Genomic DNA, 26820 nt, shown 5'->3' with positions numbered 1-26820 from the left:
GAGAGGGTCTGTAGGACTCAGGCTGGGCGAGGCAGAGAGAGAGAAAAAGAGGAGAGGTCTGGAGGCTGAGCCTGGGCCTGCCGCCATTTAGAGGACAGGAAAGGTCGGGGAGACACAGGCGTGGAGACCAGATGAGAGAGGCCAGTGGGGAAGACGTGTGCCAAGAGAGTGAGGACTGCCAGCCAAGTGAAGAAAGTGTTTCAAAGACGGAAGCGTGACCAACTGTGACAAGACCTACTGAGAGGTCAAGGCAAGGCCGACAGTTAACAACTCAACTTGGCAACCTCGCCGTTGCCTAGGACCGTATTCCAAGGACCAAACATAGGAGGCTCAGTACGGACTGGTTGTTGGAATGTGGCTCGGATTGGCCTCTGTCACATCGCTCAGTAGCTTCTCCCAGAGTCCCATCTAGAACTTGTCTTGTGGAGCAAAAAATGAAAAGTTTTAGAAAAACTTAGCTATAGTCTAGGAAAAAATTTCTTTCCCTTGGGGAACACATAGGCTCTGTTTTTTTCCCTGAGGAAAGGTAAGTTACCATGTCTCCCTTTTTGCTTTGACTACCAGGAAGCTCAGAGCCAAATTTGATATTCAATTAACAGAGCACCTTAAAGGGCCTTTATGGGCTGCAGACTTATATATTTATATTCTTGCTCCTGATTTTCATTTTCTCTTTTTAATTATATTTTCATACTCTTGAGTCTCCATTTCTATTTTATCTTCCTTGTTCTTGTTGGAAGCAACCTTAGCTGCATTGAGAATGAGGCAGCTATACAAATTAATTCCACTCATTCAGTAAATATATGAAAATGCAGGTCCCTTCAGTTTGCAATTGACAGAACTAAAGTAAGCGAAGAATAAAGATAAAATAAACGATTGGGATGTTTCTGACCTCAATTTTGCCTGGATGGAGGGACTTGAGTCCTTTTGCCTGTGTGTGTGTGTGTGTGTGTGTGTGTGTCTTACTCGTCCTCATTTCATCTCTATCTCTCTCTCTGTCCAGTCCATTCTGTCTGATGGGAATGTTGGCTGCAGGCAGCATCAGGTTGCTGTTCTTGGACCTTTGCCACCAGAGTGGAGAGAGGACTCTTCCCTCACATCCAGGAAGGGGAGTTCTCTAAAGATGAGGATGTGATTTGAGGTGGCCGGAAGGAAGCGGGACAGGAAAGACCAAAGCACAAAACATGCCTGCCACATCCTACCATGTGCCAGGCCCTATGAGACACCCTGAAGATGCAGACATGCATAAGATAAGCCCCCCCCCATCCTTGAGATGGTCACAGTCCAACGGGGGAGGTAAAATATGCACTCGCAATTATAAGCCAAATCAGAGCACGGGAAGAACCTTGGAAAGGGTGCAGGCAAAGGACTCGGTGAGTTCCAAGGAGATAGAGAGATTTCTCTTTCCAGCCATGGGGAAGTAAGGTAGACTGAAATGATCCTTTTGCCACAGACAACTAAGAAACTGGATAAAGTATAAGAAACAACGACTTTCAGATGTTAGGAAACTGGTAGCACAGGACTGTAATCCCCGAGGTGAGTCCCACCATGTCCAGGTCATCTCCACCTGCCATCTGCCTAGGGGTAATTGCCCTACTTCAGTGTAGGGAGGGGAACCCAATAGTCTCCGTCAATTTCACTGAGTTAAGGAGACTGAGATCAGAGTTTGGAGAGAGACACCAAGGGCAGCTAGAATTTGTGGGGTAGAATATCTAAGAGGAGGAACCTACACAGAGAAAGAGCTCCACACTCTGCAGAGGGGTCCCCCTGAGCTTTGGGAGGGTGAAACCCCACAAGGCTGGACAAGAGCACCTTTCAAGAGAAGACCGATTACTGCAGAGCTGTAAGACAAATCATTCCCAGAGCTCACGTGTGACTAGAAATCATTGTAAGGAGATTCTCTCCAGTCAGATTAGAGAAATCTCACTGGATTCTCTCCAGTCAGAGTAGAGAAATCTCACTGAATTCAGTAGAAAGCCCCGTAGGGCCATGCCTTGGAAGTGGGCCTGACTCAGCCCTTAATAAAGGCGACTCCAGACCCATTGTAAAAGGCTTGAAACAAATCTTGAAATGATCAAACTAATCCACACGTAACAACTAAACTGCCAGGAAAAGTCCAACACTCTTTAAAAGAATTCAATAAAATCCAGTTCAATAATGTAAAAATCACAATGTTTGACATCTGATATAAAATTAATATATATACAAAGAAGGAGGAAAATCTGATTAATAACCAGGAAAAAATATCTGTTAGCAAAAACAAACCCAGAAGGTGACAATACTCTCCAAATAGATTCAACTCAACCTCTATCAAAATCTCTGCTGCCTCTCGTAGGAATTTATAAGCTGACTCTAAAATGAATATGGAAAATGAAGAGACCCAGAATAGTCAATGTTGAAAAAGAACAAATTTAGAAGATTCACATTTCCCAATTACAAAACTTAGTACAAGGCTACTATAATCAAAACAGTGTGATATTAGCATTAGGATAAACATATAGACTAATTGAGAGTCCAGAAATAAGAGCTCTTAGATTTATGATCAATCGATTTTAGACAGGGGTGCCAAGATTATTCAATGGGAAAAGAATGGTCTTTCATCAAAGGTTACCGGGACAACTGGACATCCACATGCAAAAGAATGAAGTTGGACCCTTACCTCACACCGTATACAAAAATTAAATCAGAATGAACCATAGATATAAAGATAAGAGCTAAAACTCTTAGGAAAAAAAACATAGGAATGACTTTAGATTTGGCAATGGTTTATTAGGTATGACACCAAAAGCACAAATGACAAAAGAAAAAAGAAATAGATAAATTAGATTTTACCCAAATTAAAAACTTTTGCATTTCAAAGGACATCATCAAGAAAGTGAAAAGACAGACAACCCATGAGATGCGAGAAAATATTTGCAAGTCATATATCTAATGAAGGACTTGTATCCAAAATATATAAATAACTCTTACAATTCAACAATAAAAAGGCAAATCACCCAATTACAAAATGGGCAAAGAATTTGAATTAACATTTTCCCAAAGAACATGCACAAATATCTGATAAGCACATAGAAAGATGCTTGGCATCATTAGCTATCAGGGAAAACAAAAATAACATGTTGTTGAGGATTTGGAGAAATTAGCACCCTCTGTATCACAAGTAGGAATGTAAAAAGGTGCAGCTGCTACAGAAGACAGTGTGATGATTCCTCAAAAACTTAAATATGATCCAGCAATTCTGCATATACACCCAAAAGAATTAAAAGCAGGGACTGGAATAGATATTTTACCCCCATGTTCTCAGCAGCATTATTCATAAATTATTCAAAACAAACAAAAAAAAAAAAAAAAAAAAAGCTGGAAACAACCCAAATGTCCATCGACAGATAAATGGATAAACAAAATGTGGCATACGCATTTATGGAATATTATTCGGCCTTAGAAAGAAAGAATATTCTGATACATGCTACAACGTGGATGAAACTTGAAGGTATGCTAAGCGAAATAGGCTAGACATAGGAAAAATGGTGTATGATCCCACGTGTGTGAGATACCTAGCATACTCAAAGACACGGAGACGGAAAATAGAACAACAATGCAACATTCGGGCTGTGGGGAAGAGGGGAATGGGAGTTAGTGTTTAATGGGGACTGTTTCAGTTTGGGATGATGAAAATGTTCTGGAGATGGATGGTGGTGATGGTTGCACAACGATGTGAAAGATCGTCCTGAGGGCAATGGAATTCAAACTCATGGAGACAGGGGCAGTCACAGGTTTCAACTTGAGCTTTAAAAGATAGATCCGGCCCCATAGTAGAGAAAGACTCTGCAGTGGGGACCCTGGAGGCAGGGAGGCCAGGGAGGAGTCCGTTGGGATAATTCAGGCAAGAGATGATGAAAGAGAGGAGATAAAACAGCATCATTTACTGAAGGCTTAGGAGCAAGGCACCGCTCCGAGTTGTCCTATGGATTTTATTAGCCTGGTGGTTCTCGACTCCGGCTGCACAGTTAGAACCGCCTGAGAGGCCTTTAAAACGAACCGATGCCTGGGCCTCCCAGCCAGTTAGATCGGAATCTCTGGAGATGGGCCCCGGGCATCACTCACCTTCAAAGCTCCCCAGTAATTCCAACGAATGGTCAGGGTGAGAACCCCTGCCATCACCAAATGTCAGGTGCATGGGGCCAGGGACTAGGATGGTTCACAGCCGCGTGCCGGTGCCTGGAAGAGTCTGGCACAAAATTGTCGGTCAACAGATCTCTGTAAATATCAGGTCATCCTCACAACAACCCTATTAATCACGCCCGTTTATCATAAGGAAACTGAGGCACAGAGAAGCCGGCTTATTTGATCAGTCCCAGGCTGGTACGAGTTGGCTAGAAGTAAAGGTCAAGGAGTGTCACCCCAGAGCCCACGCTCTAACCAGGCGCTCTGCTCCCTTGAGCGTGGCCGCGAGGTGGATCCTGAGGGAGATGGAGCCAGATGAGCGAGGAAGTGGGGCCTTCTGAGGAGGAACGGAGGGCGGAGGCCCTTACCCAATCTTCAATCCTCCTACCCTGAAACCAATGGCCTCCCCTGGAACAGCAGAGGTGACTCCAGACAAAGGTGGGGGGAGCAGGGAACCCCCCAAGGCAGAAACAAAACTCAGAATTTAAAGGAAGAGGAAAGTGAAATCAGCCTGGCACCAGGGCAGAGCGGGGGAGAGAACCTGTGGCTGGAAAGAAAAGCAGCACCGCCTCCCACGCACCGGGGTACAGGAAAGGGACTGAAGTGGCCAGAGCCCCTGCGCTCCCCCTCCGCCCCCCATTGCTTCCGCGCACTGGCCCCCTCCCTGCCGGCCTTTCCCTCATAGCCCTTCCCGCCCCCTGACATTACCCGTGACCCTCCCCAACTGGAACGGAAACGCTACCCCAGCAGGTTGACCTTCTCTTTCCTGTGCTTCTCCTTGGAGCCCAGAACAGCGCCTGGCACAGAGTAGGAAATATTTGTTGCGTGACGGAAGAAAACACATGTGACCCCATGCGCTCTCCAGTGCCACTATGCACCTGTCCTACAGGACACCATCTAGGAGGATAAATCTGTTTAGCCCGCTCTGAAAGACGATCGGCAATATTTTTGTTTTTTTCTTTAAACGTGGGGTGCGTGGTCTTGAGCAGTCTGTCAGGCTCCTTGGTTTGGGGTACTCCAAAGTCTCCCTTTGACATGGACTTTCCCCTGCAGCCCACCCCCCAAACTCCTCCCACTTCACCTAGGCTCCCACTCGTGTGTTTCACACCTGCCCTTTCAACCTGCTTTCCACATATGTAACGGGAGGCACCATTTACTGGCTGCTTACTATGAACCAGGCACTGTGCTGAGCACTTTATGTGTCATAGCTCATTTAATCATCACCTGCTCCTGAAGAAGGTGCTATTATTGTCCCCACTTTACAGATGAAAAACTGAAGCACAGAGAGGGTAAGGCACCTGCTCGAGGTCTCAGAGTAAATGGCAGGAATATACAGATTATTGTGTTCATCTGTTTTTAGTTTCCATGAGCACTGCGGGCTGTAGATCTCGTTCTGTCTTTTTCTGTGTTTCACTTGACACTATGCATCTAAGCTTTGTCCACACTGCATTCTGCCATGCGTTCCCCAGTGACAAACACCTCCAGCCTCCAACTCTACCCACCTCAAACCACACCTAGGAAAGATCTTTCTATCTGTGAGAGGTTTTACCCAGGAGTGGAACCGCCAGGGGGCACTTAGCTGCCAAACTGTCCTTTGGAACATTCCTGCTGGTTCACATTCCCTCAAAAAACACCAGACTTCCATTTACCCGCCTCCCCACCAGTGATCCCATTTTATCTGACTTCCTATTCCATCTCCACCTGATGGGTGTCATGTGGAATTTTGTTTTCCTTCGCAGCTCTCTGATTACTGGGGTGGGAGCAGAAATCTTAGCCCTTATCTCATTTTTAAAAATGACATTTGAAGATGTGTACACATAAAATAAGAAGGACATGATTTCACACTAAACATAGCTCACTCTGATAGTGGAAGGTCAGTGTCACACAGCCCCTGCCCCATTCCCCAGCTACGAGGAGCCCCCTGAGAGTCCAGAGCCAACTTGCCACTCTCACCAAAACCTCCACCGTAGGAGAGAAGGGACCAGGCCCTGGCACCTTGGTCACAGGTGCCATTCCTTGCCACAGTGCTCATAGCCTAGAAGAGTGGGAACTTGGTCCCATCCATGTCCTGGAGCCAAGCCTATCATACCTGGGAAGGGATGCGGGACCTCAGGTAGGGGGAAGTCCTTAGCTCCACCCCCACACACAATGTAGACCCCGACACAGGCCTGTGTACAGCCCCTGCCCGCCTCTGTGTCAATGAGCAAACTCAGGCCACTCATGTCACTTCCACAGGCTCAGTCTCCTCATCCGTAAAATGGGGGCGATGAGGACCCCTCCTCCAGAGGAGCGCTTAGAGTGCCGGGGAACTAATATGGACTCAGCAAGAGCAAGTGCAGGGTGACAGCTGTGGCAACACCCCTGCACTCCGGTTGGCCACGAGGGGCGGTGTCAATAGCCCCACCTGATGGATGTGGAAGGTGAAGCCTGGAGAGGCGGAGAGGTGAGGTCACACGGCACACAGCGGGGGCAGATCTCACACCTCGGGGCCAGTGGATGGCAGGTCAGGTCACTCCACCCCCAAACTACCCCTCCCGTTGTCTCCTCCACCAGCACCTGGGGCAGGTGTGGGGGAGGGCTCCTCCGGTGCCCACACTACTACTTTCTTCCCCTCCACGAAGCTTCTGGGGCGCTGAGGGGCTGCCAGTGCCACAGGACACTCGGCCAAGGCCGGCCGAGGACAGGGGGGGCTGCTGAGGAAGTGGGAGCCAGGAGAATGGAGGGAAACCCAGCAGAATCACATTTCAACCCTCCTGCCTTTGCCCTCGCGGCCCCTCTGCCTGGAGCCCTCTCCCCAGAGAGCTGTGCGGCCCGCCCACTCCCCGCTTAATGGGGTTTTCCACTCAAACCTCAGAGTATCGGTCTTCCCTGAACCCCGTATAGGATGACTGGGGCCACCTGTCCTTCCTGGGACTCCCCACTCCTCCCTTACTATGCCTTTTTTTGCCCCATCTGACATACTTTGTGTGTTCTTTATTGTCTGGCTCTCCCCAACAGAAATAAACCCCAAGAACATTTTGTTCACATAATCGCCACTACCTAGAATAGTGTCTGGAGCCTAACAGGGTCTCAATAGACAGATAAATAATTTTATGAGGATATCATAAAAGTGCACGCATCTTAAGTGTGCAGCTTAATGTATTTTTATATCCAACCACCACCCGGCAGTTCAAGCTACAGAACAGTTCCAGAAGCTTCCATCGTGCCGCCTTCCCAGTCAACCCCCATCCCCTGAAGTAACCGTTCTACTGACTTCCATTACCATCGGTTGGTTTCACCTGTCCCTGAACTTCATGCAAATGTATGATGTCACCGTGTGTACTGTTTGGCTTCTTTTGCTCAACACAGCGTCTACGAGATTCACCCACGATGTCGTGTGTCACACATTTGTTCTCTTTATTGCCGTAATGATACAACATTCTACCACTGATTTATTCACGCTCTTCTTGAGGGGCATTTGGGGTGTGTCCAGCTTGGGGCTATGAACATTCTTGTGGTGGACGTGTGCCTAGCAGGGGGGCTGTCGTGTCACAGGGAAGTGTATGTCAATAGGCTCCATGAGAAACTACCAAACCTTTCCCTAAGGTGGCTGCACCAGCTGACATTGCCACCAGCAGTGTGGGTCTGGAGTCGCCGCCTCCTCTCCAGCATTTGGTGATGCCAGACTTAAGTTTCAGGCTTGTGGCAGGTGACTATGGCATCTCATTTCCCTGCTGAGTGAAGACAGCGGGTGCTCAATAAACATTTGCTGGATGAACCCTTAGGTGGGCTGTGCACGGAGGCTCGCCACTTGGCAGGAACGTGTGGGCCCAGACCCTTCACCAGAAGGTCAGGGTCCCTGACTCCCACACTGGCCTTAGAGGCTGCTCCCCACTTCACACACTGGTCATACTTACACCCCAGGGCACAGCCGAGGCTGACTGAGGCATTCAGATAGGACTTGGCCTGAGACTCAAGGCTCCCCAATGGATAAAGAATGAAGAAAGAAATTCACCTGGTTCCTAGGTAGAGCTCCGCAGATGGGGTATTTGCAAGCTGCCCGCTGGGTGCCCGGTGATACCCACAGGGAAGAGCCATATTTCCTCACTCCCAGGAGGCAGCCAGAGGCCAGGCCCAGCCAAGAGCCCTGTCCCCCTCAGGGCCCCTGCCCTCTGGCTCAGGAGGCTGCACGATTGACACTTGGCAGAGGTTGAGCCAGGCCCTTGGGAAGGTCCTGAGGTCCTACAGCAGAAACTGGCTGGTCAGTCGCCCAGGATGGCTAGGCCACCTCTCCTAGCCTCCCTTGGGTAGGACTTTGTGACAGTTCCAATGGGAAATGGACAGAGAGAATGAGGCCACTTCCAGTCCTGGCCCAGAAAAACCTCCATGGGCTCTGAGCTTTGCCCTTCCCCAGTGACCTTGACAGTCATGGGAGGGGATAGTGGCGGGGCCACAGATGGAAAGAGCCTGGGCCCTGAAGTCCCTCAGAGAAGCGCCACCCACTGATCAGAAAATCCCATTATGAATCCTATGTGAACATGAAATAAACTTCATTGCATTTGAGCCTATGTACTTTGAGTTTGTTACATTAGCTCTTGGCTCTAACTAATCAGCATAACTAGTATGTACACTATAGTATCTATAACCAACATAAGTAACCACTAGCCTCATTTTACAGATGAGAAAACTGAGACACAGAGAAGCTACAGAACTCGTTTAAGGTTAATGGTGGAGAAAAATGGGATTTGAACCCATGGCCTGGCTCCAGAGGTTCTACTCCTGAGAACTCTCCCAAGACCGAACCAACGGGCTGAGAAGCAGAGGCTCAGGCCAGGGGCTCCTGGCTGTCTCCACCCCCACCTATGCCTCGTGGAGCTTTTGCCTGGATGAAAATGGTCCCTCGCCTTCACAGTCGTCACCCAGCCTAGCCATTCTAAACCCTCTCAGTTCAGAATCTCACCTTTTTGAAGCCCAGCAAAAGGCTCCCAGGTCTCTTCCTCTCCCGCCGCCATTCCTCACAGCCGCCTGGCGTGCTCTCAGCTCAGTGGGCCCAGGTGCCCAACTTCCCTGGGACCGAACCCAACATGCCACTAGAGAAAACCACTCCCGCTCCTGGGCCCACGGGAGCCGCCTCCCATTCATGGTCCCTGGCAGCCAGAGCACTTTCAATTCCAAGTGACAGAAACCCAGCTGACTCCGAGGGAGAATAAAACGTTTATTGGCTCACGTGACTAAGAGACTCGAGGCAGGCAGGCTTCGGGCAATACTGGGCCCAGGTGTTCAGGTGCCATCAGACATCCGGGCCTCTGAGCCTCCTGGTTCTACTGTGCTGGCCTTGTTCCGTCGGGATCGCCCCTCAGTAGCACAGCAGCTCCTGGCCTACATTCTGTCAGCATTGCTACCCTAGTATGGCTGCCATTGCCCTCACCCAGACTTCTGAGAGGGTTCCCTGCTGCCCTCTAAGCCACAGGGAAGCCAGTGATCATGACAAAACCCTTTCTCAGTGGTCCCACCTGAAGTTCCAGTGGTCACGTCCGGCCTGCACCACTCACTGCGGTCAGAGTGTGTGTGGGCTGTGATTGGCCAAGCTGGTTCGAGGTTCCCATCCCTCAACCCCAGGGAGTGGGGTCTGCTGTACACACTGCAGGATGAGTAGATGGTTCCCCAAAAGAAAGAGAGGCACCAGACCCAGAGTGGGAGCAGATGAGAGGCAGACAGGACCCACGTGCTCCAGTCTCCAGCTGCCCTGGGCCACCCACACCTGCCCGCAGCCTCCTGTTTCGCAGAAGTCAAGACGCCTCAAATAAAAACTGAACACCACAATCCCCTCACCTAAACCTACTCACTCTCCCTCATCAAGTTGGGGTCGCCTTGGGCACCCCCTGACCTCACTCCATTGATTGTCCCTCTTCCTGTCCTTTCAGCCCCTCCCTCATTACAAGCCTGCATTTCTGCATCTTAAAAAAAAAAAAACAACAGCTTCTTCCTCACTCACTCTGAGCCACTGCTTTCTCCTTTTCCTCCTACCGCTGAGTGGTGCTGCTTCAGCTCACCTCAGTTTCTCACCTGCAGCTCTCCTCACCTTGTCAACAACCCCCAAGCCACTGAGGCAGTTCTGGCGAAGGCTTCCCTAAAGCCTACAGGGTGTCCTAGCATTTCATAGCTGGCCACTCCCTCCTCCCAAACACCCCTGGGTGGGCACTCCGGGGGGCTCCTGGGTCTGGCTGCTCTTCAGTCTCCTATGAAGAGCTGTCCCTTTCTCCCTAGGACGAGGTCACCTCCTCTCAAGGTTTACACATCTGTCTCCGGGCACCTATGCCCACGTGCCCACTCCATATCTCTCCTTGGTGGCCTCACAGGCACCCCAAATTCATCATAGCCAAACTTGTGATCCTCAGGCCTAATCCTGCTCTTCCCGGGGTCGCCCAGCTGGAGAAGACCCCTGCCCAAGTTGCTGCAGAAAGAAACCTGAACGCCTTTGAAGGTTCATTCCCTCTCAGTGCCATGTCCAGGCAGCCAGCAGTGCTCTTGAGTCACTGCCACCACGGACCTCGAGTCTGCCCACTGCTCCCCACGCCTCCTGCCCAACCTCGCCAAGCCACTGCTCTCCGAAAGCACCAGCATCTGCTCAGAAATGGATGTGGACTGACTGACTGGGTCCCTGCCCAACTCACAAGCCGGCCTTCCAGGCCTTCCACAATCTCCCCTACCTCTGCTCCCACTGCCCCTCCCCCACCATCACGGCACCAGGCACAGAGCTCATCCTGTCTGTCCCTTTGCAGCAGCCCAGAGTGGGCAGAACGATCTCCATAAGAGATACAAGAAGCAGCTGCTCAGAGAGCGGTAGGAATCTGCCCAGGGTCACACAGCACAATGAGACAGGCTGTCACTGGCACAACCAGCAGCTGCCGGCTCAGGCCCTACCCCGCTCTACCCGCGTTTCTATCAGCACCCTGGCTCCTGCCCTGGCAGATCTGAGGCCTCCAGCCCCTCCCTGTACTTGGCCGCTGCCCGGCCCACCACGGCTCCTGGCTCCAGTCCAGTGTGGGGAAATCAGGTGGATGAATGGAAAGGTGGCCACAAAGCCCTGGAGAGAGGCTGGGACAGACACTGAAGTTCCCTTTTATTATTATTTTTTAATAAATTTAAGAACAGTTCTACCTCCTCTTCTCCCCCCAGAACAACTAAAACCAACTAAAAGGGGATGTGGCCTGGGGGGCAGAGGGCGCTAGGAGTCATAATCCTCTTCATCCTCTGCATCAGGTGCTGAGGGGCCCGGGGATGCTGGGGGCAGAGGCAGAGTTGAGGTGAAGGGCATGAAAGGTGTTGGGGGGCTGCAGGACAGAAAGCAGGAGAGGAAGATCAGGCCACTCTCCAGGACCCAGTCCTGCCCACTGAGCCTCATCCCGCCCTCCACAGGGCAGCATACAGTCCGCCGCCCTCTGTACCAAAGGGGAGCCAAGCCCAGAGAAGGGAAGGGCCCAGGGCAGGTCACACAGCCCCTGCCCAGGCCCCATCCACTGCCCTACCCCAGGCACAGGCTCCTGCCTTTAAACACTGCTCAGTTCCTCCCACAACCAACAGAAGCAGGGAGGCCAGGAGGAACAAGTCAGCCTTGGGGCCACTGAGCTGCTTACCTCTGAAAGTGGGCAGGGGGGTGGCTAGCCTGGGGTAGCGCCTGCGGTGTCTCTTCTTCTCCATCAGTGTCAGTGTCCTCAGACTCATCCTGGGAGCAAGGCAGGGGTCAGAGGTGACAAGAAAGGCATGGGCCCATCACTGAAGAGCCTAGACCCCTGATGTGGCAGCGACAGGAGGTTGCCCTCCATAGCTCCAATTTACAAACAAAGAAACTGAGGAACAACAAGGTCACAAGGTGAAGATGGGACCAGGCCTCCAGCCAGCTCAGAGGGGCAGGACAGAGGGCTGAGGGCTTCACTCACCTCCTGTTCAGAGTCTGTCCCCGACAGCTTCTTGTCTTTGCCTTTGCTTCCCATTCCACCATTCTTCCGGCCACTGTTGCCTGGCTTCCGGCCCCTTTGGGAAGGTACGATCCATCTGCCCAGAGGTCTCCCCGCTTCTTCCCCACCCCCCAGCCACCTCTAACCTCAATGGCCTTGACCTTCCATGTCTGGACACTTGGCCCTGGCTCCCTACCTGCGCGCGCCCTTGTCCCCATCCATGTGGTTGTCTTCCCCATCCCCCTGCATGTCAGGCACGGATGCCACCAAGTCCTTTAAGAAGTCAAACTGCTGCTCCAGCTCAATGCACTGCTTCCTGAAAGAGGTGAGGAGCAGATGGCATCTGGCAGGGCCCAGGTGTCTGGGCTCTCAGCACGGAACAGCAAGAAGCTCTGGATGTCAAGAGAATAAAGCCTGGAAAACCTCCACCCGCCTCCACCACCTGACCTCATCCCTTTGCTGGAACACCCAGCCCCTCCTCTCCAAGTTCAAAGCCGCCAGTCTCTAAAGTCTTGCTGGTCTCCCAGCAGCCTCCCACCTCCCCGTCAGGACACAGCTTCTCTTAAGTGTGTGAACTCCTGGGGCAGGGCCCCACCGGGCCCTTCCAGCTCCGCCGCCACTCACAGGTGGGACGTGGTCATAGTCTTGGCGTTTCGCGACTGGGTCACCTGGCAGGCCTTCTTCAACAGCGACTCCAGGAAGAGCTCGAGCGCCCGGGCTCAGGGGCGTCAAGGAGAACGCGGGAGTGGGGCCCCAGCCCACACAAGAGGACCCCGGGCTGCCTCCCTCCCCCACGTCCCTCAACCCGGCCGGCTCTGGACAGGATACAGATGATGACAGGCACAGCCGCCGCCACCTTCCCAATCTCTTCGTCCGTCTGCATGATCTTCTTGATACGCGCCTTGGGAGGAAGCGGAGAGGTCGGACCCCGTCGCCTCTGTCCCACAGGGGTATCCCGGGAGAAAGGGGGCGGGGGGCACCGACGCGGGGAGGGCACGGAAGGGGGCGGGGCGTCCGGGTCCCCGAACACCGCGATGCGCCCGCCCCACCAGCGGGGCCTGGGCCCGAGCCTCCCGGGAGCTGCACCCGCTCCTCCCCAGCCACGTGCTCACCGGCGGAAACCGCGCGTTGTACTTCTTCTTCTTGCTCGGCATCTCCGGGACTCTCTCGCCGCTCCGGGCCCAGCACCGCCGCCCGCAGCCTCCCGGCCCCGGGGCCTGCTCGCCGCCCGCCCGTCGAGGTTCCCCCGGGTCCTGGTGCCGCCCGCTCTGACCCACGCCGCTCCCCACGGGGTCCTAGCGCCGCCTGTACGGACGCCGCTCGCAGGGCCCGAATGCCCTCCGCTCGGATCCTGCCGGGCGGTGCGCGTCGGCCCGGGACAGGACCGCCACTCCTGCCCGCCCCCAGGCCAGAAGAGCGAACGTTAGCCCCGCCCCCCGCAGGCGCGCCCCTCCCGGTTCCCTGATGGCCTCGCCTCTGGGGTCATCACCGCCCTCAGGCCCCGCCCCTTCCCTCGCCGGCCCCGCCCCACGGCACGGTCGCTCCGGCTCGGTGGCCCCGCCCCGTGCTGCGCTTGTCTATAAAGTTGTTGTTGAGGCGGCGGGACGCTAAGATGGCGGCGGCGGCGGCAGCCGTGGCGGGGGCGGGGCGCGGCGGCGGCACGGATTCCCGGCAGGAGCGGAGCCGGGCCCGGGGCTGGCCCGGTACCGAGCGCAGCGAAGGCCGAAGGTGACGGCAGGGCGGCGAGAAGGGGCAGGGCCGGGCGAGGGCCACCGTGGAGGTGGGTGCTAATGGCGGCGAGCACGGCGGGGCCGGAGGCTGGCCCTTCTGCAGGTTTTAACAAGCAGGGGTTCGAGTCCGGACACTGCCCTCTTAGCCTCAGACCCGTCACTGACCTATGTGGGCTTCAGCGTCCTTATATTTAAATGGGCCGAATAATGCCCGCCCGAAAGGCCTGGCTCTGCAGGGCCTGACTGGGTGCTGTGCGAACTGGGGCTCTTTCGCATCCCTGCATTAAATGCCAGCGTTCAGAATACCTGCCAGTCACTGGCGGGGACCAGGAGGTGTAGCTGGGCCAATGCTTCTGCACTTGAATTTACATTTCGGCCCTGTCTCTCACTACAGATGTGACCTTGAGTAAACTCCTCTCCGAGCCTCACTTTTCTGTCTAAATCAGAGAGGGTAGAAATAACATTAGCAACAACCCTCATGTAGTGCTTATTCTCCCTCAGGCTTTAATTGTCAATAGCACTATGAGCTAGGAGCAGTTATCCTTTGTAAAGATGAGGCAGATAAGGCATGGGGACTTGCCCAAGGACTGTGCCTGGCACTCCCTAGGCCCCAGCAAGCTGCAGATCTGTCAAAAACCCTAATTTGGTTCCCTCGCAACAGGATGGACCAAGGTGAAGAGCTGGAAGAGGAGGACTCTCCAGGCGGCCGTGAGGATGGCTTCACTGCTGAGCACCTGGCTGCGGAGGCCATGGCAGCTGACATGGACCCCTGGTTGGTGTTCGACGCCCGCACCACGCCTGCCTCTGAGCTGGATGCCTGGTTGGCCAAGTATCCACCATCCCAAGTTACGCGCTATGGGGACCCTAACTCGCCCAACTCTGAGCCCGTGGGCTGGATTGCAGCATATGGGCAGGGCTACGTCCCCAACTCGGGAGATGTGCAGGGCCTACAGGCCGCCTGGGAGGCTCTGCAGACCAGCGGGCGGCCCATCACGCCAGGTACCCTGCGCCAGCTGGCCATCACCCACCACGTGCTCTCGGGAAAGTGGCTGATGCATCTGGCACCTGGCTTCAAGCTGGACCACGCCTGGGCTGGCATTGCTCGGGCCGTGGTCGAGGGCCAGCTTCAGGTGGCCAAGGTGAGCCCACGGGCCAAGGAGGGTGGGCGCCAGGTCATCTGTGTTTACACGGATGACTTCACGGACCGCTTGGGTGTGCTGGAGGCAGATGCAGCCATCCGTGCAGCAGGCATTAAGTGCCTGCTTACCTACAAGCCTGATGTCTACACCTACCTGGGCATCTACCGGGCCAACCGCTGGCACCTCTGCCCCACTCTCTATGAGAGCCGTTTCCAGCTGGGGGGCACTGCTCGTGGCTCCCGTGTGCTGGACCGCGCCAACAATGTGGAACTGACCTAGTGGGGCCAAGTTGGGGAGGCCATCCTCTGTGCTCCCTGCTAGGGATGGATCCTCCCATCCTCCTCCTATTTATCCCAAGGAGGCCAAGTCCCTCAGCTCCGAGGACTCGGTCACTTGGGAACTGCCTGCATCTTTGATCCCCTTGACCTTCCGCCCTCTGTTCAGGGCTGACTCAAGTCCCCACCAGCTGGAGGCTCTGGCTCCCTGGGGGCCGGATGCCCAGCCTCTCTCTTCAGTGCCGTTGCCCTCCGCTATCCAGAACCACAGGCTGGGTGCAGACACCTAAGGGGAGAGCCTTCCTTGGCCACCCTCGTCCCTAGCCGTACCTCCCTCTCCTGCATCCTCCCCTTCTCTTCCTCACAAGAGAGAAAACTTAGTGCTGTATCCCCTCTCCTTGGAGCCTTCACGGTCCGGGGGACAGAGGCCCTGCAGGCCTGAGCATGCCGTTTTGTTGGGGATGGTGGTGATTGTGCCCACTCAGCCCCTGGCAGAGAGGGGACGTCAGGTCCATGGACAGAGGGTCTGCCCCTCCTTGCCACCTCACAGCCTGCACCACCTTCCTCCTTTCTTTCACTACCTTGTCATGTGCCTGCTCCTGGCATTTCAATAAAACCCAGCTTGGGTCTGTGTCTTGAGTGTTTTTTAAAATACTTTGTTGGTTAAATGCTTTGGTTGCTGGAGAGAGGCGGGGCTGCGAGAGACTGCCCCTCAGCCCTGACTGGGCCCTCCTAACCGCCCCAGGAATAAGACACGCCTCACTGCCTAGGCTGGGAACCTCTCTCAGAGCCTCTGCAAAGCAGCCACGCTTCCCCTTTATCCCGAGAATCGATCAGTTTCGCAGTGATTTCCCTTAAATCCAGGGGCTTGGCCACGACTAGCCCACAGGGTGTGTTTGTGCCTAATAGAGAAAGGTACCCTCTTGGTCCTGGCAGTTCTAGGTCAGAGCACATGACCTGGTAAGCAGACAGGGTGAGCTGAGTTTCAGCAACGTAGGCTGGACGTCCTTGTGCAGTGAACAACTTGCACAGCCGTACATTGCCCCGGAAGCCGTCCTGCTTGTACTCACCTCTCCACCACTCTGACCATCACAGGCCACTGGACAGTTTGCAAAGCACTTCCATAAGCATTATTTAATTCTCACAGCCTGTTTAGAGGGAGATGTTGGCCCCATTCTGTGCTCAAGGAAATTGAGGCCAAGAAGGGCGGGGAGTTATCTCAGGGTCACGCAGTGAGCTGGTCCCTGCTTCAGGCAGAGCGCGGTCCCTGGTTTCACCGACAGTGAGTGCCTCACAGCTCACCAGGCACATTCACTCACGTGATCTCACTGGGCCACCCCACTTGACTGAGGCTGCTGTAGCCTTGGAGCCTAGCTCTTCACCCTCACAACTCCGTGCCTGGGTTTCGGGCCAGGGTGTCTGGCAGGAAGCCCCTTGGGACACTGCTCTCGTGCCATGCCGGAGCTGACTCAGCCTCCAGCAGCCTCACCAAATTGGAATTTAGAGCAGGGGAGCGGAGATGCCACTGGGCTGACTGGCTGGAAGTGGGTGAGTCATGAGATGCTCGCTTAGCCCCCTCCCCAGCTTCCTCCCCACCCCAAGCTTCCCCAGGGCTGAGTCCCCCCTCAGCCCAGCCCTGGGAAGTCCCCAGAGCTGAGTAGTGTCCAAGTTGGAGCCTGGTGTCCTGCCTCCCAGACCGTCAGTGCTTTGCACTTGTCCAAAGTGTCCCAAGGCTTGGGGCGATCCTGGCCAGGCCCTCGGGTCCCACACAGATGCCCGACGGGTGTTGACACCACCTGGTTCTGCTCGTAACTGAGCATTCCACACAGTCATCCCTTCTCCATCCTCACGGCCCTGCTTTAGTCTGTTCCTCACTCTCTCAAACCACTGCAACTTGCCTCCTCTGCCCCGTTCCCCTCCCACTTCTCCCTCTTCCCCCCACGGCCAGCTCTCCTGCAGAGCCGCATGTGTCCCTCTCCTACTCAAAGCCATCCTGTGGCTCCCCACAGCCTGCAATACAGAGTCCACTCTCCTGAGCTGGCCGTGACCTAGCCCTCCCACCAACTGCCCCAGCTTCCCTCAGGCGCCCTTTTCCGCCCGTGTTCACCCCACTGGAGCCAACTGGCACTTCCTTCACCCCTAGCACGCAGCCCTGATCCTCAGGCTGCTCCTTCTGCTTGAACACCTGTCATGCAGCAAGGGTCGGGAGGTCACTTATGTGATCACTTGATTGATGTCTGTCTCCCTCCCAATGGCCCCTAAGCTGCATGCCCAGACTGTGGACTCAGCAAAGGCGGGAACAATGGCTAAATTTCAGGCTTATCCCCAGAACCTAGCACAGAGCTTGGCTACAGCAACCTCTCCACAAATTATTAAATGAATGAATGAGTGAGTGGCTCGAATCCAGCCCTTGCCAGTTCCTCCGGCCCCATCTCTCCTCCACACCCTGCTTCACCCTTCTTGTTCCAGAATCAACAGCTGCCTGTGATTTTCTTACACACGTCCTGGCGTTTCTCACTTTTGTGCCTTTGCTTATGCCGTCCTCTGCTCGGTGTACCTGATCTTTGTCTGCTTTCCTGGCTGACTCCACATCTCAAACCCAGACCTACCACCCATTTTCTTGGCGGTTTCTCCGCTCCCCGCCCCCATCCATCTGCACCCAGGGCTCCCACAACATTCACCTACCTGTGACTCTCACCTATGTGTCCAGGGCCCCTGAAGGACAGTGACTGTGCTTTATCCCTCAGCGTCCAGCATAGGACTTTGGCCTAGCACAAGTGCCAAACCAACATTTCTGAATAAATGAGTGATTGAATGAAAGTTACTCTCGCTCTGGGCCTGTTTCCTCATTCTATTCATAACATGAGCCAGGCACTGTGCTGAGTGTCCACCTACATTATCTCTGCTAAGCCTCACCTGGCTCTATTATTATTGCCATTTTGCGGGGGGAAAAAAATGGTGGCCCAGAGAGGTTCAGTAATTTGTCCAAGGTTACAAAGCCATAAGTAGCAGAGCCAAGATTTGAATCCAGGTCATCCGACTCCAGAGCACCTGATGCATTGTTGAGCCCCCCTTGTATGAAAGTGCTGTTGGGGAAAGAGGCTGCAAAGACAAACAAGACCCAGCAAAGACTTAAGATCTGATTTGTAAAGCACAGAACCAGCTGGGAGAGAGGCTGGGCCAAGATTAACATTCCCATTTTTCTGGTGGAGAAACTGAGGCCCAGTGTGTACATTGACTAAGCCTACTTGCGCAGGAAGGCTCTCCCAGGCCTACTGTGGGGATTGCTCCCCTGCCAGGCCAAGGGCTCCCCAAGTCCCACCCCTTCAGGCTGGCAGAGCATTTTGCCGTGTTTGGCTGGCCCCTTCCCACCTGGGAATAAAGAAGTAGCCCCAGCCCAGGGTGGACTAGGCTGGGCAAATTTGGACAAAGTTCTGTGTTCTATTCCCTTGTATGAAACCATGGGGAGGATGACCGAGGCCAGAGAAAGGAGACAGCCACACACATGCAAACCCCCAAGCCCCAGGAAGGAGGCTGTAGAGGGGCTGGTCAGGAAATAGGGAGAGTCTCTGCCTGACTCCCAATTCCAGCTGGGGCTAGGCGCCAACCTGGGGAGGACAGGAAACAGCTGAGTTGGGAGAAATCTTCGGCCAGAGCTTTGGCGAGGTTTTGGGGATTTTCCCAGCAGGGCAACTGTACCCTGCTCCCGCCTGCTGGGAGGAGCCCTGGCAGGGATGAACCACCCCCTCCAATCAGTCACACGGCTGAATCATCCTGGGAGGGAAACTCCCCACTTCTCTGACCTGCATCTCCTGGACACTGAGGGGTAACCTGAGGGTACCTAGACCAGAAACCCACCAATCCCATCTTTCCTCGATGACTGGCCTCCCAGCAGGGCATGAAAACCCCCCAGAGTCTGGCAGGGTGGCAGAGAATAAGGGCAGCTTCCTGGGGAATGACATCAGAGACTGGAACCAGAGTGGCGGCTGGATGAGGGGCACCTCTGGCATCCTCCCTTCACCCATTTCTTAGATGAGAAAACTGAGACTCGGATAATAAGAACAAACACATACACAGACCTCCTCTGCACCTGGTGCTACTCTAAGCAGTTCGTCCTCACCGTGGTCCTCACGGCCCTCATATTACTGAGAAGGAAACTGCAGCAGAAAGAGGTTAAGTAACTTGGCCATGGTCAAGGCTAGAAACACTCCGGGGCCTCCCTAGAGCACTTGTGCACGCCCCTGCGACAGGGACCTCTGTCCCTGGTCCCTGAGAAGCTCTGGTGCCTGGGAACCCTAGAAGACAGACATGTCACGCCTCTGGGCCGTGGCTCCTCCCAGGCTACAGGAAGGGTGAGAGAGCTGGCTCTTACAGGGAAAAAAAATACCTAACAGTTGAAAACGCAGAGGCCAGGAGAGGGCAGCGACGCATTCCCGCCAAAATGTCCCTCTCTAGGGCTTTGACTCCCGTCCAAACCTCAATCCTTTCCTCCCAAGGCAGAGACTCCCTTTCCTGTCTGCCAGCCCCCGTCCCCGACACCACACACACTCTGGCACGCAATCCCAGGCACACGGTGCACTCCGAGAGTCCAGCCTCCGGGCCCCTGTCCCCTCAGTGAGCCTGGCCAGCCCTGCTTCCTCTGCCACGGCCAGGGGCGCGCAGGGCGTTGGAGGGGAGATGAGACGGTGTCTCCGTGAGGCATAGCTGAGGGCCTCACACAGGCAAGCTCTGCCCCATCTGGCTCCCTCTCACAGGTTGCATGACTCAGTCTCTTGCCCCCCATGACTCAGTTTACACGGGTGCCCAGAGGTCCTCCCAGCGAGGGTGGGGCAGTTTACTGGCCCAGCCCAGACCCGCCAGCCTTTCATCCCGGGATGAGAGTTTTATCCCTCTCCTGGCCCAGAACGGGAGCTGGCACCCTAGAGTCCGGGGGTGGGGAAAATCCTCAGGTCTCGGAGGCTAGGAAGAGTCCAAGAACGGGGTGACAGGCCCCAACTGCCCTGAGCCTGGGTCTGCAGGTAACAGGAGTGGCTCCAGGAAGCCTTAGGGTCAGGCTGAGTGGGCAGAGCCATCCTGGGTACTGACGGCAGAATCCTTCATGCCCTCTGTGCAGGGTAAAGGGTCTTCATGGCACAGAATATAATAGCAAGAAAATTCGTACTAACATTTATTAATTTCTTACTGTAGTCCCATGTGGAGTGCCATCCGTGTCTTATTTCATTTTCTCCCTCTGAAAACAATCCTGAAAAGCAGGCACAGTCACTATCATATCCTTTCCACAAATGAGGAAACTGAGGCATAGAGAAGTTAAAGGAATGGCCAGGTCACACAGCTAGGAAGTGTTCGAGCTGGGACTCAAACCCAGACCGTCTGACTCCAGGCTTCACGTTGTCCCCTACTGCCTCCCTGGGCCACTCTGGTTGGAGCAGGCTGAGGGGCCCGAAACCCGACCTGCCTTCCCCCAGTGGAACTCCATTGAAACCTCTGCTTTTAGGGATCGCAGTATATAAACCACTAATCTGCAAGCAGGGGAAACTGAGGCTCCCAGAGGGAAAGGGACCAACCCGAGATCACATACCAACTCGGAGATGGGCTAGGGCTGGGACCATGTCTGGGATGCGCTCCCAGCTGCCCCAGGCTGGCGAGCTGACTGGTGAAGGGGCAGAAGCTCTGGGAGGGAGTGGGGGGTGGGTGTTGGTAGTCCAGGTCCTTCACTCTCTGAGCCGCAGAATCCTCCATGTCTCATGGGGACAGGACTGCCATCACGACAGGGTGGCATGAGGCTCAAAGGACAGCAGAGGGACACTCGTGGGCATTGAGCTGGTATCTGGGGAAGGGGAAGGGTGATAACCAGGCCCTAGAGACAGCAGCCTAGCCCCCTTCTCGCCATGCGCTTCCTCAACCCAGGCCCCACCAGATGGCTACCTCTGACCCCCAGGCCTGGATGGCCAAGTCGGAGGACCTTCCCATAGGGACTCCACTCCTCCTCCCCAGACTCCAGCCTCATTAAACAGAGCACAGGCCACTTCCCTGTTCAATCGCTTCTCAGGGGTCCCCTTGTCCCACAGCCCAAGTCGAGCTCCTCAGCTAGGCATTCAAGGACCCCGGCTTAGGCCTCACTCAACGCAGCCTTCCAGCTCAGGGCCCCAACACATGTCCCTCCATATTCCCTGGACCACAGGGACCCAGGCCTTCGTGCCCACTGACTCCAACCCCAGAATGTTTCCCCAACCTCAAATACCCCTTCGTCAGGAAGGCTGCTCCTCCAGCCCCACCCCAGTGGGAAGAATGGTTGCTTCCTGAAGGCTGCAAAGGGGCTTGAGAGAACTTTCTGGGGGATGGGAATTCTCTGCATTTTGATTGGCATGCCCTTACACAGTGTATGCAGTATTCAAACACAGGGCCGGTACATTTAAAAAGTGTGAATTAAAATAAAAAGGTGTGAATATTATTGAATGTAAAATATACTTCAACAAAGTATTTTTTTTTTTTTAATGAGGTAGATCTTTATACACTCAATGGATTTCCAAGATACAGGAAAAAAAAAAAAAAAACAAAGAAAAAACAAGATGTAAAGGAGGCAGCTACGTTCTGGGTAAAAAGATATGCAAGACACTGGTTCCCACAGGGAGGGAGGCTCTTCACCACACAGCCCTGTGTAGCTTCTGGACCTTGAAGCATATAAACGGATCCTAGTCCCAAAAAGAAATGCAATGACTAATTTAAAAATATAAAGTCAAAAATGAAAATCGTGGTTAAAATATTTTTTTCTTCTCCACTATATATATATATATATATATATATATATATATGATCTCCCCAAAATGCGAAACCTTTAAAAATTATTCTGAGCAGTTAAAAAAATAAGTGCTATTCTGCATAACGTTATGGGACGGTATTGCATGAAGGATGTAACCTAGGTCGGGGGGCTCGTGGCTCAGGAGGGCCTCCTAAGGAAGTAGTGGGTAAACAGAAACCTGCAGGGCGAGAGGAAGTTGGCCAGGTGAGGGGATGAGGGAGCGCGTCCTGGGCTGAGGGAACAGCCTGTACGAAGGTGAGAAGCTCAGTCCAGCAGTGAGCCTGGAGAGAGAGAGTAACTGGGTGCTGATAAGGAAGGAGCCTAGGCAGGTGGCCCTGGTCTGGAAGGACCTGGAATGCCATGTGAAAGATTCTGGCCACTTTCAAAAGACAGACTAACAAGGTGGTGAGGAGCTTGGGCTCTGGAGACTGACGGCTTAGGTTCAAAACCTGGCTCCACCATGACCTCGTTGTGTGGCTTTTAGCAAGTTGCTTATTTCTCTGCTTCCATTCTCTAACCTATAAGGCGGGTATAATATTGTTTCTTTCTCTACAGGGTTATGGTGAGGATTAATAAATTACTTTGAACCGTGTTCATAGGAGTTCAATGACTGCGAGCCACTAATGTCACCCTCTTGGTCCTCGAAGCACCCCCAATCGACATGCAACCTAAAGGAAAACAACACATGTCAAGCATCCGCTCCCCACCCCTTCCCAGGCTCCGGGCCCTCCTGTGTAGCAATGCAAAAGATGCCACAGTTTGGAAGGGTCCAAGCCTGAGGGGGAAATGGTCAAAATTTTAAAAGATTCCTGTGAACACTGTCGAGATTTTTTTTTTTTTTTTTTTAATCTCCCAGGCTGCTGGGTGGGCTAAGGAGTGGAGAGAGCTCAGCCAGAGGCTGTGGAGAGCATCTAGAAGAGAAAAGATTCAGGGGAAAAAAAAATGTCTGTTGAAGTGACTTGAAATGTCACCTCCAGATGTGGGGCATTTGGAGCGCTTACTGCTGGTGGGATGTGAAACGGTACAACCACTTTGAAGAACTGTTAGAATCGAAGCCATCTGTGTACCCTCAGACTCCACAGTTCCACCCCAGGCACATATCCGAGGGAAGTGAGTGCAATTGGCCACCCAAGGACACTTATAAAGAACACTCACAGCAGCCTTATTCATAAGAGCCCCACACAGAGCCCCCAATATCATTATCAAGAGAACGGAGAGAGTGATTGTGGACTATTCGTGCAATGGAATGCTACTCAGCAATAGGGAAGACCAAGCTACTACCTCTCCAATGACGTAGACAAATCCCTCACACAGGTTGAGCAGACGAAGCCAGACCCAAGATAGTGCACGCGGTATGGTTCCATATGGTTTCTATGAAGTTCGAGAAGAGGAAAAACTGATCTATGGTAAAAGTCAGAATAGTGATTACCTATGGGTGGGGGGCGGGAGTGGAAGGGGGCACAAGGAGCTTCTGAGCTGCTGGAAATGTCCTATATCTTGATCAGGGCAGTAGCTTCGTGGGTTTATGTACATGTAAAAAGTCATTGAGCTGAATACGTTGGGTGAGTGCACTTTAACGTATGTATGTCAAACTTCAATTTGGTCAACAGACTAAATATAAGAACCAAAATTATAAAACTATTAGAAGAAAACATAGGGGTCAATGTTCATATATCCGATAAGGGTTTGGTAGCCAGAATAAAGAACTCATAAAATTCAACAACAACAACAAAAGCAAACAACTCAATTAAAAATGAGCGAAGGACTAGAATAGACATTGTCCAAAATATATGTACAAATGGCCAACAAGCACATGAAAAGATGTTCATTGATCTTTAAGGAACATGACTGGTTTTTAAGGAAATGCAAATCAAACACAGTGAGATACCACTTTCATTTAAAAAATGTAAAATGCATGTTGGCAAAGATGTGGAGAAATTGAAACCCTCATAAATTGCTGATGGGAATGTAGAATGGCGCAGCCAGTTTAGAAGACAGTCTGCCAGTTCCTCACAAGGTTAAACAGTTTCCATACGACCTGGCAGTTCTACGCTTAGGTCCAGACCCAAGATAAATGGAAACATATGTCCACACAAAAACTTGTACATAGATGTCCATGGAGCATTATTCATAATAGCCAAAAAATAGAAACAATTCGCTGTTCAGCAGCTGATGAATAAATCAACAAACTGTGGTATATCCATACGATAGAATATTATGCAGCCATAAAATGTTACAAGTACTGATACGTGCTACAACACGGATGAGCCTGGAACACACTACGCTAAGTGAAAGAAACCAGAAGCAAAGGTTATGTATTGTAGGATCCCATTTGTATGAAATGTCCAGAATAGGCAAAGCCATAGAGACAGAGAGCAGATTAGTGGTTACTAGGAGACCGCAGGAGGGGGGGAAATTGGGGGTGATTACTTAATGGGTAGGGGATGTTTTTCTGGGATGATTTAAAAAAATTTGAAACAAAAGAGGAGTAGTGATTACACAACATTGTGAAAGCACACGAAAGTCCACTGAAGTGTACGATTTAAAAGTAGTTGATTGTATGTTATAGGAATTTCACCTCAATTTTAAAAATAAATAAACTTCAATTTAAAAAATGAATGGAAACCGAAAAACATAAAGTCACCCCCAAGGCCCTGAGGGCACTGGCAGAACCTCCTGGGTGCAAAGCACATTCCTCCACAGCCTCCCTTCACCTCACTGCAGCCCCAAGATGGGCTCAGAGAGGGAAAATAAGCCAGGCTCACAGGGCTGCCAAGAGACAGTGCCTGGGTCTCTCAGATCTCCTGGCCCCCTGGCTCCCCCAATCGCTGTGGCCCCCTGGGATTCTCACCCGGCCTCCCTGGGTGGGAACTGGTGAGGTCAGGGGCCAGGAACGTTTCTGTAGCCACGAGGCAGGAGTTAATGACTGAGGAGCTTGGAATGCGCTGCCTCTGAAAGGACCTCCTTGTGGCTCCACCGACGGTTAGAGCAGGAAGGGACTTTCAGAGTCATGTAATCACACACACACACACACACACACACACACACACACGAGACCTGAGCCTCTGCTCGATCACTGCCCCACGCTGCTTGGGGAGTGGGCAGGGTGGTGTTTCTGGAGCAGGCAGATGAATGCAGTCAAAGCTGACCTGATTCAGGCCTTGCATGTGCCACCACTTGGCCCCTGTCACCCTGAGCTGTCCAGCTTAGACTCAGCCAAGGAGTCTAGATATTAGTTAGTGAGTGTGTGTACGTGTGTGTGCTGCATGAGTGTCTAAGCGTGTGATCAAAGTCCTAAGGGCTCCCAACTCCGGGGCTTTTTATTAATATGTGTATTTATTTTTGCTGTTGTTAAGTTCTTACTATATGCTGTGCTAAGCATGTGACATTATGTTATTTCTATTCTCCAGCAACCCTGAGATATAGTTATCATTTTGTCTCTATTTTACAGATGAGCAAACAGAGCCATTGAGAGATTGTGTGCCTCATCTAGGTCATACAGCTGGTGAGCAGCAGAATTCAAACTCAGAACCCAGAGCTGTCTACGGCCATGCCACCCTGAGCACGCCCCATCCCGTCTGATCTTGGAAGCTAAGCAGGGTTGGGCTTGGTTAGTACTTGGATGGGAGACCACCTAGGCAGACAGGGTGCTGTAGGCATAAAAAAAAAGAACCCAGAGTTGTCTGATTGTAGCATGTGTGTTCTTTTCCATGCGTCATACTGCCTCAAAAAAATCTCTTACACACAAATAGACACACACACACACACACACACACACACACACACACCTATATTGTTCATTCTCGTAAAAAGCTGTTGGTTTCTTTTCTTTTTAGATAAACATAAGCATTGAGTAGAATGAGGTCAAAAGTAGAGGCACCAAACTAGTAACCACCTTCTGCGTACACAGCAATTTATAGCTTACAAAGCACTTTCACATCTGTGATCTCATCTGATCCCACGGCAGCCCTATTAGGTCAGCGGGAGGTTCTCTTATTCCCACAGGGATCAGGACTCGGAGAAAAGGTGACCACCTAGGGTCACAGCGACAGATAATGGTAGCTCTGGGACTGGAAGCCCAGGGCCAAGCTGGCCTTCTGGCTCTAAGTCCTGAGTGTATTCACAGACCCCTGGCCCCCGTCTCAAAGAAACACAGACCAGGACTCCACCTTCTGAAATCTCCCTTCCCTGAGGACAGCTGGGGCTGATAAAATGGAGGTGCTGGTGGAAAGCAGGCGAGCCCAGATCTTTCTGTAACTGTGTGACTCTGGCAGCTCCTTACACTCTCTGGGCCTCAGTTTCCTCATCTGCAGAATGGGAGGAAGCAGAGAAGCCTTGGGGTGGTCCCCTCAGCACTTTCTGCATGTGTGAAAAGGTGTCCGTGAGGGCTTTGAAAAACCTTGCCTGAGCCTGGGCTTGGAGCTCCCACAGCCCTGATTTGGAAACCTACCAGCCATCCGCTTAGTGATCTTAGGCACTTAATTTCAACATCTCTTAACTTTAGTCTCCTCACCTGTAAAATGGGGGTGATGATGGTGCCTACCTCTCAGGGTTGTTGGCCCTATTGACACTTGATCTTGACCTCACAGTCACACAGGTCTTTGACATAATTTGGTTAGTACTTGGATGGGAGACCACCTAGGTAGACAGGATACTGTAGGCATAAAAAAAAAGAACCTGATGACTACACAGCTCGGGCAGAGCCCAGAGAATGTTTAAAGAAAATGGCGTTTTTTTTCAGGCCAGGGGACGCCTATGTTTCACTGCATGCTCTCATTG

General features: G+C 52.6%; 4 protein-coding genes and 1 pseudogene across 10 annotated transcripts in view; 3 read left to right on the top strand and 2 right to left on the bottom strand.

Annotated features, from left to right (window-relative positions):
- TSGA10IP (testis specific 10 interacting protein) overlaps positions 1–4815 on the bottom strand; it is a 20636-nt gene extending 15821 nt beyond the window's left edge. The window contains exon 1 of the mRNA XM_023535812.1: positions 4102–4815. Within this exon, the coding sequence (XP_023391580.1) occupies positions 4102–4155 (54 nt within the window). The 5' untranslated portion in view covers positions 4156–4815. The remainder of the gene's footprint in view (positions 1–4101) is intronic.
- A 4520-nt stretch (positions 4816–9335) lies between these two features.
- DRAP1 (DR1 associated protein 1) overlaps positions 9336–26820 on the bottom strand; it is a 19616-nt gene continuing 2131 nt past the window's right edge. The window contains exons 1-8 of one of the 5 annotated variants that reach the window (XM_023535828.1): positions 13211–13496; positions 12927–12999; positions 12723–12816; positions 12295–12414; positions 12081–12174; positions 11778–11866; positions 9654–9781; positions 9336–9526 (exon numbers count right to left, since the gene is read on the bottom strand). In XM_023535828.1, coding sequence (XP_023391596.1) covers positions 9462–9526; positions 9654–9781; positions 11778–11866; positions 12081–12174; positions 12295–12414; positions 12723–12816; positions 12927–12999; positions 13211–13252 — 705 coding nt within the window. In that variant the 5' untranslated portion in view covers positions 13253–13496 and the 3' untranslated portion in view covers positions 9336–9461. Of the gene's footprint in view, positions 9782–11246; positions 11475–11777; positions 11867–12080; positions 12175–12294; positions 12415–12722; positions 12817–12926; positions 13000–13210; positions 13505–26820 lie in introns of those variants that run through there. The other 4 variants (XM_023535827.1, XM_011368871.2, XM_023535829.1 and 1 more) reach the window with 4 other exon arrangements.
- FOSL1 (FOS like 1, AP-1 transcription factor subunit) overlaps positions 9913–26820 on the top strand; it is a 24070-nt gene continuing 7162 nt past the window's right edge. Inside the window, exons 1-2 of the mRNA XM_011368979.2 lie at positions 9913–9917; positions 19583–19590. The gene's annotated coding sequence lies outside the window, so the exon portion shown is untranslated. The remainder of the gene's footprint in view (positions 9918–19582; positions 19591–26820) is intronic.
- CUNH11orf68 (chromosome unknown C11orf68 homolog) lies at positions 12880–15894 on the top strand. 3 transcript variants are annotated; one of them, XM_011368874.2, is made up of 2 exons: positions 12880–13018; positions 14490–15894. In XM_011368874.2, exon 2 carries the CDS (start codon positions 14491–14493, stop codon positions 15244–15246), a length of 756 nt encoding a protein of 251 aa, XP_011367176.1. In that variant the 5' UTR covers positions 12880–13018; position 14490; the 3' UTR covers positions 15247–15894. The 3 variants fall into 3 exon arrangements, with proteins under 3 accessions (XP_011367176.1, XP_011367174.1, XP_011367175.1); XM_011368872.2 differs by lacking the exon at positions 12880–13018 and adding an exon at positions 13556–13826; XM_011368873.2 differs by lacking the exon at positions 12880–13018 and adding an exon at positions 13764–13878.
- LOC111744989 lies at positions 25582–25700 on the top strand (annotated as a pseudogene).

The sequence above is a fragment of the Pteropus vampyrus genome, unplaced genomic scaffold (assembly GCF_000151845.1).
Source record: "Pteropus vampyrus isolate Shadow unplaced genomic scaffold, Pvam_2.0 Scaffold144, whole genome shotgun sequence".
Lineage (NCBI taxonomy): Eukaryota > Metazoa > Chordata > Mammalia > Chiroptera > Pteropodidae > Pteropus > Pteropus vampyrus.
This window is presented reverse-complemented; position numbering and strand designations above follow the sequence as displayed.

What these genes read in the sequence shown, in the direction of transcription:
- CUNH11orf68 (XM_011368872.2), top strand. Translation starts at nt 13,711, where the DNA reads ATGGCGGCGGCGGCGGCAGCCGTGGCGGGGGCGGGGCGCGGCGGCGGC. An exon ending in GAGCGCAGCGAAGGCCGAAG is followed by an intron (nt 13,827 to 14,489) that starts GTGACGGCAGGG and finishes CCCTCGCAACAG; the next exon opens with GATGGACCAAGGTGAAGAGC.